The sequence below is a fragment of the Macrobrachium rosenbergii genome, chromosome 24, assembly GCF_040412425.1.
Source record: "Macrobrachium rosenbergii isolate ZJJX-2024 chromosome 24, ASM4041242v1, whole genome shotgun sequence".
Lineage (NCBI taxonomy): Eukaryota > Metazoa > Arthropoda > Malacostraca > Decapoda > Palaemonidae > Macrobrachium > Macrobrachium rosenbergii.
Genome location: NC_089764.1, coordinates 36288943 through 36304458, shown reverse-complemented (window position 1 = coordinate 36304458; position 15516 = coordinate 36288943). Strand labels below are relative to the sequence as shown.

Sequence of the window (15516 nt, the reverse complement as noted above, 5' to 3'; positions counted from 1 at the left end):
AGAGGGGTTTTAAGTATTTGCAGATTTGAACTAATCGTGGGGGCCAGTGGTATGCATCCCCTGCGAATACCAAGGGCCAACTGTATTGTGTCAGCCGCGCACTCCACGCCAGACCTACTCACTTATTATTCATTATGAGGTCTGTGCAGGATATTATTATTCACCCAAATCCCATGCCTTTTTGTCAAAACCTGTTTTTTGAGGTGAAACTTACCATCTATCATTAGCTTTATATGTGGCTACTTGGCATGGGTTGGACAAGTGTTAAAATTGAAACAATCGTTAAAGAACACTCCCAGTAGTTACTCCTCCACCCTTTGCAGGGTGGGGGGTCAGACAGCAATTGTTATGGTTTTCCTTTCTACTCTTGTTGGTCAACACATCCGGTAGTTTAGACAAGTGCTTTAAAATTTTTGTTTGTTTTTCAAGTTAATGATTGGATTGATGGTTTTTGGTTTGTATTTGGCAATATGGATTCTTCTTCTCTATCTTCTCTGTCAAAATCTATTAGATTTTGTAAGGTAAGTTACTAGACCAGATTTAGTAACTGATGTGCATATTGAGCTTTGACGCACATACACACCAACTTGCATTGAACATTGAGTGGTGATTTACGATCCTGACAACCTTTGTGATCATTGAAGGATTGGTCCTCGGGAGAGAGAGAGAGAGAGAGAATAATTGCCGAATTAGAAGAGAAAGATAGACTCAGGACCTGAGTATAAGAACAGTTTTGAATCTAGGTTTTCTTTAGAATCATTACCTGGTCAAGAAGATAGAGGTAAGTCTATAGTTTCTTCTAGTAAATATAGATCCTTCTACACCCAAATATCAGCTATGGGGTAGCAGGCTAGATTTTTACAATTTGCTCGATGTGGTTAAATCTAGTATTGAATTGTATCCGAGTCGTTTACATCGTATGTGTCTAGTGCATGGGCAGGGACAGTGTCCCCCCCCCCATTCCTTGGCCAGTCTGCTGATGCAGCCTTGTCCTGTCCCCCCGGCATCCCTGCAGACAGGCCTGGTAGTCCCGGGTGTTTCAAGACGAGGACTAACATCCCAGGATGTTCTAGAACTGTGCCCTCTGTCTCCTGCCTTTGCATTTGGTCCTCCATGGTCAGAGTCAGATCACGGTCGCACAGGACAGTCATTATAGGTCTAGATCTTGTGTTTGACCTGTTGTCCCACAGTTATTCTAGTGATTCGGCCGAGACAGGTAACCGTTTGTGTTCTGTAGTGAATGATGCCGCTGTGGCTGCTGATCGTGTTCTTCAAGGAGTCCAGAGTCCTTAGGCATTCAGTAAACGTTTGCACCATGACACTCTCGTTGATGACAGTCCAAGTTTTGATTATATCGAGGCCTCACTTATGTCCACTTCTGAGGCTTTTGCAGTTTGTATGGGCTGTCTTCCTGAAGCAAAGACTAAGCGTGTCAGATATTTGTGTTTGTCCATAAGTCCACTGTAAGCATCGAGTCTGGGTGAGCTTCCACATGTGCCTTCATTGAGGCCATGCCAGGCCTATTCTACGCTGCCTCAGTTAGGCCATATGCTGCCTCAGCGAGGTCACTTGCTGCCTCAGAGAGGTTGCATGCTGCCTCAGAGAGGTTGCATGCTGCCTCAGAGAGGTTGCATGCCTCCTCAGAGAGGTCGCATGCTGCCTCAGAAAGGTCGCTTGCTCAGCAATGTCGCACGCTGCCTCAGCGAGGTCGCATGCCACCTCATCAAGTCCAAGGAAGAGTTGGCTTTTCCTCAAAGAGACACTAGGCCATAGAGTTTCTTCGGTACCACAGTTAGTGTCGATGACGTGTGAGTCTTTGAGGAGTGAGGAGTCAAGCACTAAGTGGCTAAGGACCTGCTCGGTGGAAATCTACACCGATGACCCTTACAATCTGCCTCCAAAGGGACCTGTTGATCTAAGCCTACCTGCAATGTACCATATGGCAGAAAATGCCTTTCTAACAGCAAAATCCCTCTCAGAAAAAATTGGCAAAACCTCAGAAAAAATTGAGGAAGTACAAGACGAATTTTCACAGATCAGGGATGTGATGAAAGGACTGCAGGAATCATATGACAATCTTAAAACTGTGGAAACAGATAACAATCTCACGGATCTGGGATGCGATCAAAGGAATGCAGGAATCATTAGACAATCGCACAGCAAGCCACCAGACTCCTTTGAGTGAGGCATCTATTATTTCCTCGCCTCCCAAGAACAGAGAAGTGAGGGTGTGACACAAAGTCGAGATGGCCATACCCTCCCTTGAGGGAACGGCCCTCTCTCCCTCAGATGAAGCGCCCACATCACCTATAGACCTATCGGAGGGGATCAGTGGACCCCCAACCTCCTCTCTCTCCCCCCAGTGCCTCCGGTGGAAGATAGATCTTCAGTGATGATCACCAGCCCCGTGAGTCTTCTGACCCTATCTCTCCCCCCAACCCCCTATCGTGGATGAGGATGTGAATGATCATGAGGGGATTGGGGGATTGGCAGACAAAAACAAGTAAAAAAAGAAAAGAACATCTCGATTGTCCGCTGGACTGAAGTCCAACATTCGTGAATCACCTCGCCTGAAACGTGAGAAGAGATGTCACGTTGTTATTCACAATGTACGTTCATTGGTGAAGTGAAGCTAGACGCCATAGTAGAGAGAGTCAAGTTTCTCACAGGCTCCAACCCTCTTATCTCCCATGAACTCCCATGCAAAATTAAACATAAAGTGGCCTATAGGGTTACCTGCCTATTTCAACACCTCAATGTTCTTAAAAGTCTCAAGAGGCAACCTAATCGATGGGGGGGGGGGTGCAAAACCCCACCCCCACCCCACCAACTTACTGACATCCCAAGCAGGGGTTCAGGCGCAGGCTCTCCTTCAACCACAAGTGCCAGCCAACCTCCCACGTTGAGTGAATGCCCACCCCTGTAGCCCCCCCTCCACCCAAATGATCAGCTCATTCATTTCCCATCTTTGTGAGTTGTCTTGGATACATTAGATATAATCTCTTGCAATATTTTTGGCCTCAGGCGGAACATTCCTCCCCTAAACATGTTCTGCAAAAACTTCAAAGGCATCATTGCAATACAAGAAACGCTCCTCTGGCCTCATGACCTTGCCATCTGCGGTTCAGTGCATGAAGACTTCAGAGCTTTCTCGACCTCATCGGTGCAACTTACAGATCACATCATAGCTGGTCGCCCAAAAGGGGTCCTTTCTTTCCTGTAGCACAAATTGTTAGACAATATGGTGAATATGTTGACCTATAGGAGTGATAGATTGCTGGGGCTTCAAGTGACAGTAGGGGACTGTAAGATCCTAATAATTAATGTTTATATGGCCTGGGAAAAAAACAATAATTTTGATCAATACTGCATGATCCTAGGTGAGTTACACAGCATTATTAACGATTCTACTGCTGATCATAATATGGGGACCATAATGCTCACCCCACAAAACAATTTTATAACGAACTTACTTCTGTCAAAATCACGCTCTCCAAATTTGCGATGTAATGCTCCTCCTTCCCTCCTCCTATACCTGTGTACAAAATAGAATGGACACAATTACAACCTCCTGGCTGGACCACTGCATCTTATCCCCACAACTTCATGATTTTGTTGTGGCCTGCAACATTCGCTACAATCTTGCAATGGGTTCTGATCATATTCCCCTACAGGTGTCATTTAATACCCCATCCCTCCCTACCGTGAACCCTCTAACTGATTGCCCACTTGCTGTTAACTGGGATATCAAAAACCAACAGAAAACCAGATCCTTTAGGTAGAAATGACCATCACAGGAGAGATCTGAAAGAATTCGAATATAATTTCCGCTACGCTTGCCTCCGGCAGGGATACCTTTAGATCTTGTCAAGGCAACTCGTAATATACCTGGACGGAATGATTTGGTTAAAGATCTATATACACATGAGAAATGTTTTTACTGCGGAGGCAAAATGGTAGCCCAAGGGAAGGACACTTTGCGCTGCTAGTAAGGCAGGCGAGAGTGCAGTTCAAACTTCCCCTTAAGCACTGTAGACTGAATGAAAAGCAACTAAGAGCTGATGCAATGCTTAGAAAATTAGAATCTGGCAATTACCCTGGGCTTTGGAAAGACATTCAGTCCCTAAATCCCAAAACTAAAAAGCTATCACACAGAGTAGGAGATGCTGTCGGTGACAAGACTGTGGGGCGATCACTTATCGCCCGATTGCAATTACTACAATTGAGTCAAAGATACTTGAGTCCGTTCTTTTAATGAGACTTCTTCCCTTTCTACACACTGCTGACAACCAGTTTGGCTTGAAAGCAAACCACTCAACCGACACTTGCATCTACATCCTGAATGAATTGCTGAACTAATACCTATCGTCAGCTTCTCCTATTTTCCTATGTTTTGTAGATGTGAGAAAAGCATTTGACATACTAAACTACCTGAAGCTCTTCGTGAAGCTGCACAAACAAGGCACACCTCTATATCTGATTGGCATTTTATGTTGTTTGTTCTCCACACAGCAATTCTGTCAAATGGGGTTACATAACGTTGTACACCTAAACGGGCTCCGGCAAAGGGGCATTCTCTCTCCATACCTGTTTAACACATACACAGCTGCCCTAAATGTCAAAATGAACCTGTTCCCAATTGGGTGCACTATCAACGAAACAACAATAAACAACCTCTGTTATGCTGACAATATGGTTCTGATTTCCCCATCAGTGCAAGGTCTCCAGCGACTCATTGACACCTGCCGCCAATATGCAGAGGAATTTGATATCCTATACAACGAAACCAAGACCCAGTGTATGTCCCTGCTCCTGAGATCACTTAAGCATATTGCAGAACCACAAATTTTCCTCGGAAATGGTCTGGAATTCGTGCATGAATTTCCGTATTTGGGCCACATTATCCTGGACGACCTAAAAGATACGGCAGGGATAGAACAGAGGCGTCGTAAACTATGTGCAGCTGGCAACATGATTGCAAGGAGGTTTGCCTTCTGTCACCAAGACTCGAAACTGCTGCTCTTCCAGTTGTACTGCTACAGTACATGTGGGTGTTCCCTTTGGACGAACTATGCCCGAGAGACCATGAGATGAATCACAGTTGTTCACAATGACTCCTCGCTATCACTCCACCACGCAGATGTTCGTAGAAAACCGCCTGGATAATTTGAAAATCATTGTGAGGTGAACAGTGTCCAGTCTGATTACTCGACTGAGAAACTGCAGCAATTCACTCATACAAAGCATCCTAAGCAGTGAGGCAAGATGATGATCTAAATTGTGGGAAAGATGGGATAATGAAGCGTCTGTTCCCTAAATGACTGAATCTCTATTTTTGCAATTATGAAGTGTCATCTCCAGGATCCGTCATTATTATTATTATTATTATTATTATTATTATTATTATTATTATTATTATTATTATTTTCTATGTTTCTTATTATTGATATTTTCCCTTTTTTATTATTGCTGTGATTAATATCATTGTAGAGTTTTGCAATTTTGAGTTTTCGTATTTAGCCCTCTTGACCTGACTCTGTAACCGCCTAAGGTCCCCAGCTGGAAATTAATGATCTGCAATCTGTACTTTTAATTGTTATCATTTTTAATATATTTTTTTACTGTTCTCCATATAATTAGTCATTACCATTATTATGAATTCTGTTTTTTCTACTTCTTCAGCAACTGTGTGGATACTGCTGATTATTATTTTTTTTATCATGTTAACTTATGTATCCAGATTGTGTGTATTGTATTTGTATATTACGATGATATAGATCAGTAAAATAATATAGTATAAATGGATTATGTAGGTGAAATAACATTTTAGTAATATTTTATTAGAGAGAGAGAGAGAGAGAGAGAGAGAGAGAGAGAGAGAGAGAGAGAGAGAGAGAGAGAGAGAGAGAGAGAGAGAGAGAGAGAGATGAAGTATGTTTACATAGGTAAGATGTTTTGTGATTTTGAGGGCTTTTATTTTAACATTTTATTAATGTTTTTGCTGTGTTTACATTAATATTAACATTTGAAAATTATTAAATAATTTTTATATCATAAAAAATGTATTTAGTCATGAAATAAAACTGAGAACACAGTAATTAGTGAATACTATTGCACTACGAAAAAATCCGCGGATTAGTGAATTTTCCGCGATATATTTGGAGATACGTTCCATAGAAAAACCTGCGATTAACTGAGGGTGGAATGCTGATGTGCGATCTAGTGGGGACCCACTGTATTAAGTAAGCGGTTCCTCTGAAGGTTAGAAGTTTGTGCAAAACCTTCGAAATCTGGGATAATGGAGGAAATAAGTATATCGTCGTCCGTTTGTTCAAGTCTTGTAGGAATGCATCTCTTGTTGCTGCTTGATTGTCTAGGTTCAGAGACATACACCAGAAGCTGGTGGTTCTCGCATGTGGCAAACAGGTCCACTTCTGGATGTGGAAGCATTTGGCAATTGATTGAAAGGAGTGATTGTCTAACATCCACTTGGTCAAGTCTGTTGTATCCCTTGATAGAGAGTTTGCTGTTACATTGAGAGACCCTGTGAGGTGAATTGCAGATAAGTGCTACTCCTTTGCTTGTGCCATCCGAAGGATGGATAGCATTACTGCATTGAGAGGAGTGAGCCTGACTTCTTGATGCAGGGCGTTGCAATCCTGTTTTCTAGGACTAACAAAATGTGTGTGTCTTCTGGAGGTTTCAGTTTTCTGAGAGACAGAAAGACAGCCATCAGCTCCAGAAAGTTGATATGATACTTTTTCAGAGCAGGTGACCATCTCCCTGCTACCTGACAATCCTCCCAATGGCCTCCCGAACCTGTCAAGGAGGCATCCGTGTGTATTATCACTAGTACAGACGAAGGAGTCAGGGTGACCTGTTTTGCCAGAGACCCCTTCCTCCCAAACTTTTTGACTCCCTCGATGAAGTTGATCGTGAATCTTTTTTTATATTGCATGTGATAGCCAGAGTTTGTTTAAAATTTTTTAGTTGCAATCTGAGGTTTGAGTCTACCACAGATGCAAACTGTAACAGGCTCATGATGCACTCCAACTGATGTCTGGAAACTCTGGGCTGTGCAAGGAACCTTTTCAGGTCCTTCCTTTTTCTGTTTTGAGCGTTGGTGGGAAGAGACAACTGGTTGTGAAGAGTATCCCAACAAAGTCCCAGCCGCTGAAAGCGTCTGCTGGGTGTAAGGAGGGATTCGTTCCAATTTATTAGAAAGTCTTTTGATTGTAGTCTGTCGACTACCACTCTTAGGCTTCGTAAGCACCCTTCTCTGGTGGGCCCATGGATTAGCCAATTGTCTAGGTAGGCTACCAGTTGAATTCCTTTTTTTATGAGTTCTTGGACAATTACTGTTGTTAATTTTGTAAGACTTTGAATTTGTACATTTCCTTCTCTATCCGGAACCCTAGGAAGGGGTGGAAGGGAACGGCAATAGGGACATGCCAGTAAGGATCTTTCAGATCTATAGAAACGATCCATGTTCCTTGTGGAATAATTGAACGTACTTGGGCAACAGTAGTCATCCTGAAACTGGCAAACAATGTGTTAGTTCAGTTTTGATTGGTTGAGGATGATCCTCCGTTTGAAGGAATCCTTCTTGGGGACACTGAAGAGATGTACTTAGTGGCAAATATACATATGTTTCTCTATGGCTCCCTTTAAAAGGGCCCTCTGCACCCAACAGAAGATACAGACACTTCAGATGGGGTTAGGTGGACCCTATTAGGATCCTCTTAATTATCTGATTGCTGCATTGGAGATAGGTTTTCTTCTGAGGCATCTCTCTCATGCATAGTGGAAGGCTATGTCCCTGGTCCTTCCGGGTTCAGCAGGCAGTTTTAATGGCAATATCCACTTCATGTCTGATAACAGGGACATCTCTCCCAAGTAAAGGCTTCTCATTTCCATTGGAGGAGTTGACCTGGGAGGTACTAGGAACCAATGCTTTCGGGTATTGGCCCAAACAGGGGTTCTGGTCTGAGAGGGATTGAATTATACTCTGCTGGAGTTTTGCTGGAAAGTAGTCTCGTCCATCTGTACCCATACTGAAACCTAGGTCCCAGCAAGACAGCTTAAAACGAGCTGTTTCATTCTTAAAACTTGTTACCAGGAGCATGTTACAAATTTCACACATGTCTGGCAACCAACCAAATTTCCTTTTATTCCTACAGGGGCTATGTTCATGGCAGGTGGTATGGGCCACACCCATTGGTGAAAAGTGGACCAAGCAATTCGCTGCAGCACGTTATCTATGGGTATTGCATAGTAGTGGCCCGGTAGTGATGTAAGGAACAAGTATTTATTAGAAACTACTTGGCACTAACCATCTGTAATCACTGTATAGATAGTACTCCCAGAACAGTACAGGCTAACTTGGTCACAAGTGTGTAGTTATAGTATAATGTTATGACAAAGGTTATGCATAAGGCAGTAGTAAGTATATTGCCATGTTCATAATTACTACCATAATTTTGTCTTAACTGTATTTCTCACAAGTGTTAGATATGCTAATTATTTGTAATAAGGCAGCACAACTAACAATGAATAGGTTAACTTGGGTGCAAGTATGTAGCCATGTTGCTGTATACTGTTAGCCATCATAACCATGGTTTTTTGTCTAAAACAGTATAGTCAACCCCTGACTATTCGCAGTTCAGGATTGGCGGCTTCACATATTTGTGGATTTTTCTGTGGAACGTATCTCCAAATTATTCATGGAAAATTCTCCTATTAGCAGATATTTTTTTTTAGCAATATTCACGGGTTACTGTATTTTCATATTATTGTGAATACAGTAAATACATTTTTTATGATAAAAAAAATGATTTACTAATTTTGAAATATTAATATGAATGTAAACACAGCAAAATATCAATAAAATGTATTTTTTTCCATGCATATTTAAATATTTAGGTACAGTACTCAAGTCAGAGAAAAAGAGAGACTTATGTAAGCCTGGGGAAAGAAGAAGGTTTTAAAGCTTTGCCCTGGTAATAAACTGGTTTTTCTCCCCCTCCGTATAGTGAACCCTCCCAATGGCTACGGCTCCTAAACCGGCTTTCTCACCTCATTCTAACACCTACAGATACGCTGCTCAGAATTCCAGCTACGGCGCTTATGGCTCTATAGTTGAAATGATATTGGAATGTTTCAGAATGATAATTTTACGTATATTTGGTGTTTGAACTATTAAAATAGGCAGTTATAAGCTTTTTTTTAGATGGGGTCTTTGGTGTTTGAACTATTAAAATAGGCAGTTATAAGCATTTTTAGAGTGGGTGTCAAGTATTTGCAGATTTTACCTATTTGTGGATGGTTGTACAGTAGTCCCTATCCCCTGCAAGTACTGAGGGTTGACTATAGTCATGCATTAAATTAATTACTACATAAATGTTACGCCACTCAATTAGGCCAAAGCTAATTCTATACTGTAAATCATTTGCAAATTTATGGTTTGTTTACGGGGCCTAGACCACTTGCAAGCCACAGGTAAAACTATAGGCTACATAAAGTTCTTCAGTGAAAATATTTTGCCAAAAGAAAATGTTAAAAAATAAGCTAGGTGCATATAAATTACGTATAATTTCAATGCCTGTTATATGGTAGTGTAAAAGTTTTAATAATCACTTAGGAAAACGGACATCACAAACGTTTTCCTCGTGATGCTGCCATCGGCGGAGCAATACCTGCTAGAAGTAGGTGCATTAAGGAAAACATGTAGGCAGTTCCTGGTTATCAGCGATCCGGTTTTACGGCGCTTGTCTAGTAACAAAAATTGGCGATTTTTGGCACTTTTCGGTGCCGATAAGCCCCAAAATCGCTGATTTTCGGTTATTGGTGATTTTCGGTTATCGTCACGCCATCAGAACGGAACCCCCGCCGATAACCAGGGACTGCCTGTAACCTGCTACAAGTTCCGTGATATTAATGCTAAATGGGGAACATTATCACAAAAAACTATTCAGTTCAGTAATTAAGTACTACAGTCAACCAACTTATTTTGCTTAGCACCAAGGTTTGGCAGTTGAACATGGTCAAAAGCCGTTGCGGCTCTACTGATGAGTGGTTGGATACTGCTAATCAAAAAGGGAGTAGTCTAACATATCTACTAAGTAGCCCAAGATAACTGCTGTACTAATATAAAAGGTCATATACCAGTGGTCTTCAAGAACAACACTTTTAAAAGTACAGGCAGTCCCTGGGTTACGGCGTGGGTTCCATTACAGCGGCGTCCTGTAATTCGGAAATCACCTTGAACATCATAAAGTTAGAGAGAGAGAGCCTGGGGAAAGAAACAGGTTTTTAAGCTTTGCCCTGGTAATAAACTGGTTTCCTCTCCTCCTTATAGGAGGGACCTCCTTATAGTGAACCCTCTTGGTGGCTGCAGCTCCCTAATTGGTTTTCTCACCTTATTATAGTGCCAGTGAGTTATGGTGGTTAAGGTGCTATTACAGCAGTGTAACTTCGGAACATAAGCTGTAACCTGGAATTGATTTTTTGATGCATACATTTGAAAAAGCACCATAAGTACGGAATGCAGTAGGTCGAGACAGGATTTACCCCAGGGACTACCTGTATTACTTCAGTATAATTAAATATTGTTTGTCGGCTAACAAAGCCAGTACCATAAACAACCAAACCATGCCTCAAGTAAGTACCGTTAAGTTGATGCCTATTCTTGCTGTTAGTGCTGTTAAGGGCACTTGATTTCGCGCCCGTAACCATGATGTTACATCAAGAAGGCCTAAAATGCCAATGGTACTGAAAAAGTACCTGAAGATTGAATTTTTCTATAAGTCAGTGATGCACTTTACTTATTTTAGGAATCGGGGTTACCAATGTTGCTTAACATTGGAGATATTTGTTTGGGTGAAGGCCAAAAAAAAGTAGACATTATCCTTTTGCTAACCTCAGGAAGGCACAGTACAGTCATAAACTGCCTCGGTAGGGAAAAACTGGTCCTTCATTAGGTTTGGAAAGGCTCTTTGTACAGCAGTGGGGTAGGCCATTGGCACGTCTTTCAGTATAAGTCTCACATACAAGTTACTAGTCTGCTTATCCACCCAAACTTTTAAGCTGCCTCTTGTTTTTATACATGAACTTACCTGTTGTTTACATATAGCTGTAATTCTCGATCTCGACAGAAAATTCAAAACTGGCGGTCCCGCTAATATATGGTCAGGTGATACGACTACCCCGCCCTCTACCGGGGTACCTGGATCCATTTCCATCAACAACTAATCATATTTTCTCTGTCGGGGCCGGCGACTAGTCGTCTGCTCCTCTTCAGGAAATTCATCGGTGCTTTTTCGATTTTTCTTTGGTGAAGTACCCACTTTTGTTGACGGTTCTGGCTTGTTTTTTGGCTTTGGTTGAGATTTTTCTAGTTATGTCTGATTCAGGATCTCAAATTAGATATTGGGGGTGGGGGTGGGTTGTAAAACTCGAATGTCTCGGTCTAACATAGACCCTCACTCTTCTTGCTCTAACTGTAGAGGGAAATTGTGCACGAATCTGGATAGATGTGATGAATGTTCGTCTTTGTCTGTGCTTGATTGGCAAAAGTTGGCTAAATATCAGGCAAAATTAAGTAAAGATAGGGCACGTAAGGCTTCGCCAGAAGTTCCTCCCAGAGTAGGAGTAGTATTGCCTCTTGTTCTGTTCCTGTTACCCTCCTGTTCCTATTCCTGCCCCGGAACCTGTTGTTTCCAACCCACTACCGTGTCAGACCTTCGGGCAGAATTTGATGGTAAGATTTCGGCTCTTTTCTCTCTGCGATAGAGAAGATTGGCCAGGATGTGAGTGCGATGTCTAGACATCGAAGTGTTGCGAGTGATAGTGTTGTGGAGGAGGTGACTGTTCGTCCCCTCGCCTCCTAGGTCGGGGCCTCTGTCCGGCTCCCAGGGCTCAGGGAGAAGACATGCCGAAAGCCGAAGGGAGGCGAGTGGGGTCTGCTCACGAGCAGTTGCTCCCTCTAACAGTCCTGTTGCGTCCCCAGGCTGTTGCAGCTCGCTATAGTAAAAGCGATGCGGAAGTGTCTTCTTGTGCTTCTGTTTCGTCGAGGAGGAGTTGGAAGCAGTCAGAGTCTAGTAGGCCGCTGAAGAGACGCAGAGCTTCCTCTCCAAGTCAAGTTCCTATCAAGAAACTTTCGCACGTTCTCCTCTTCCGTCTTGTAGCTTTTGGGATAGCCCAGAGATCTCTTCTTCTTCAGGCAGTCCGGATGTACGTTCTCTACGGATCGTAGCGGCGCCGGATCCTCCTGTTAGCATGCAAGTAGCGGCTTCCTTCCGTTGGATCCCAAGTCGGCTTTTATGCCTCCGGTTCCTGGCCCCCTTCGCAAGAGGACAAATTGGACAAGATTTTGAGACTTTTCGAAGGTTTTAAAGCTCCAGCACTTCAGGTTCCTTCTGCAACTGAGGCTCCGGTCTCTGCTCCTGCTCACGCACCTGGCGCCGCTTCCGCTCAGGCGCCTGGCTCCGCTTCGCTCGGCGCCTGGCTCCGCTTCGATCGCGCTCCTGGCGCCACTTCCACCCGCACCGCCGCACTCACGACGCCGCTTTTTGGCGCTTGGCGCCCACAACACGCTTCCAAGGCGCACAATGTTTGCGCTTCTAGCGCTACCGTGGTTTTTGGCGCCTCTTTGGCTCTCGGATCTTCTAAGGCTCCTGACTCCTCTCAAGCTCATGTTTCGATACGCTTGACGCTGGTCGGGCTCTTGGCGCCTCGGTGACGTTCGGCGATACTCAAGAGGATAACGCAAGTTTGGCTCCCGGAGACGCTTTCTATCTGCGGTGCTCCAACTGCTTCAGAGATTCTCTCCCAGTTTCCGATGTTTCGAAGTAGATGATGTTCCGTCTGCTCCTACGTCCAACTTTAAACATCTCTTACAACTTTTTGAAGAACATTTTCAAGAAGACTTTGCTCCAGCTTCCCTTCGTCTCCAACTACGCAGTTTGCCAAGGATTTTAAACCTCCTTCCTCTAGATTTCTGAAGCTGGTCCTGTCTGTTTCGCGAAAAGAGCTCTCCGAAGGCAAGAAGGATGGTTGAGCAAGAAAAGATCTCAGGGTAAAACATCTTTCTGTTTTCCCCCTCTCAACTGTCTTTTTAAGTCTCGTTTGTGGTATGAGACTGGGGAAGTCTTTTCCTTGGGAGACTCTGCCTCCTCTCTAGGGGATTTCTCCAGCCTTGTGGATTCTGCCCGTCGCTCAGCTTTTTCTTCGTCCAAAGTCGGCTTCTCGTCTTCGGAAATTGACCATCTGGTGAAGAGTTCCTATAGGATCTTGGAGATCTTTTCTTTTATTGACTGGTCTATAGGAGCCTTGAGCAGGATAGTGAAAGTCTGTGATCTTCCCCAAGACTGCTACAGATCTTGATGCTATTTTGGCCTGCCTGGACAAGGCCATCACGGACGGAACGTCAGAAATTGCCTCAGTGACTGCTACCGGCATTTTGAAGAAGAGAGCACATTGGATTTCGTTTGTCGCGAGAGGAGTCTCCAGGAACCAGAAATCTGCTCTTCTTTTGCTCCTTTGCTTAAGGAATCCCTTTTTCCTGCCACGTTAGTTAGGGAAATTTCGGAGGCTCTCTCACGGAAGTCTACTCAAGACCTACTGGCTCATTCTTCGAAAAGACCCAGGTTTTCGTCTTCTCCAGTAGTACCCAAGCCTTCTTTCCCTGTATCCTCTAGGCCTTCTCGGGTACTCCTTCTCGGCCCTTTTCCGTGCTAGGGGAAGAGGAAAATTCTCTTCTCATCCCCAGAAAGCTAGGGGTACCAACCGATGAGTTCAAGGTCCTTCATCCGACGGTTGGAGCCAGACTAAAGTCGTTCTGGCAAGTTTGGGAGGCCAAGGGAGCAGAACCCTGGGTGATCAACGTTCTGAGAGAAGGCTACACCATTCCCTTCTCAGAGAGTCCTCCTTTAAAGTCTTCGCCAGTAGACTTCAAACGTATCATCCAGGGACTCAGAGAAACTTGTGGTGTTGGAGGAGGAAGTTACTTCCCTCCTTCAAAAGGGAGCCATAGAAGCAGTCCTCGAACCTTCATCTCTGGGGTTCTACAACCGTCTGTTTCTGGTTCCAAAATCGTCAGGAGGATGGAGACCAGTCCTCGACGTAAGCGCTCTGAACAAATTTGTGCTTCAAACACCATTCAAGATGGAAACCACACAGTCGGTTATCAATTCCCTGAAGGAAGGAGACTGGATGGTGTCCCTCGATCTCCAGGACGATACTTTCATGTACCTATCCATCCGAGATCAAGGAAATTCCTACGGTTTGTGTTCAGAGGCAGGACTTTTCAGTTCAGGGCTCTTTGCTTCAGCCTATCAACAGCCCCACAAGTTTTCACAAGGACGATGGCTCCAATTGCGAAATGGCTTCACTTAGAGGGAATTCACATTTCCCTTTACCTCGACGACTGGCTGATCCGGTCTCCGTCAAAAGGCCAATGCATGAAGGACCTACAAAGGACCCTTTCTCTTACCGACGAATTGGGACTCATAGTAAATCTTCCAAAGTCACAACTCTCTCCATCTCAAGACTTGACTTATTTGGGAGTTCGGATGAACTCAGTTCTTTTTCAGGTTTTTCCGACGTCTCAAAGGATCGAGAAATGCCTGCTGAAAGTGAGATACCTGATGGCAGCCAAGACTTGTTCTGCCAAGGAATGGATGAGCCTTTTAGGCACCCTCTCATCGCTAGAGATGTTCGTCAGTCTGGGGAGGCTACACATGAGACCTCTTCAGTTCTTCCTACAGCAGATCTGGAACAGGAAGAAAGACACGGATTCGTTTGTTTTTCCTCTATCCACTCAAGTAAAGCAAGACCTGTCATGGTGGAACGACAGGAGCAAACTAGATCGAGGTTTGTCACTGAGACAGAGGAACCCAGACCTGATGTTGTTCTCCGACGCTTCAGACGAGGGTTGGGGAGCAACATTGGGGGATCTTCAAGTGTCAGGCAATTGGTCTTCATCCCAACGGGACTGGCACATAAATGCGAAAGAGTTGAAGGCAATACATCTAGCCTTGGAACATTTCGTGCTTCTGGTGGAAAACAAAAAGATAGTAGTGCACTCGGACAACTCCACAGCTCTGGCGTACGTGAAGAAACAAGGAGGCACTCACTCCTTCTCTCTGTTCGAGATCGCAAAAGACCTGCTTTTGTGGGCGGCAACCAAGAACATAGACCTAGTAACTCGCTTCATCCCGGGAGCTCTCAACGTAAGAGCGGATATCCTCAGCAGGTCACTCCAGGTCATTCCGACGGAATGGACCCTCCACCAGAAAGTCTGCCAAGGCCTGTGGAAGATTTGGGGAACTCCCATGCTAGACCTGTTCGCAACGAGGGAAAACCGCAGACTACCTCTCTTTTGCTCTCCTGTTCCAGACCCAGAAGCATTAGCGGTGGATGCCATGCTCCTGGACTGGTCGGGTCTCTTCCTTTATGCATTCCCTCCCTTCAGGATGCTGGGAGAAGTCCTGAAAAAGTTTCGAGCACACAAAGGTG

General features: G+C 44.2%; 1 protein-coding gene across 1 annotated transcript in view; it reads left to right on the top strand.

Moving 5' to 3' along the window:
* The window catches only part of LOC136851850 (uncharacterized), a 144652-nt gene that overhangs the window by 115956 nt on the left and 13180 nt on the right, over positions 1 to 15516 (top strand). Inside the window, 1 exon segment of the mRNA XM_067126162.1 lies at positions 430 to 521. Coding sequence (XP_066982263.1) covers positions 430 to 521 — 92 coding nt within the window.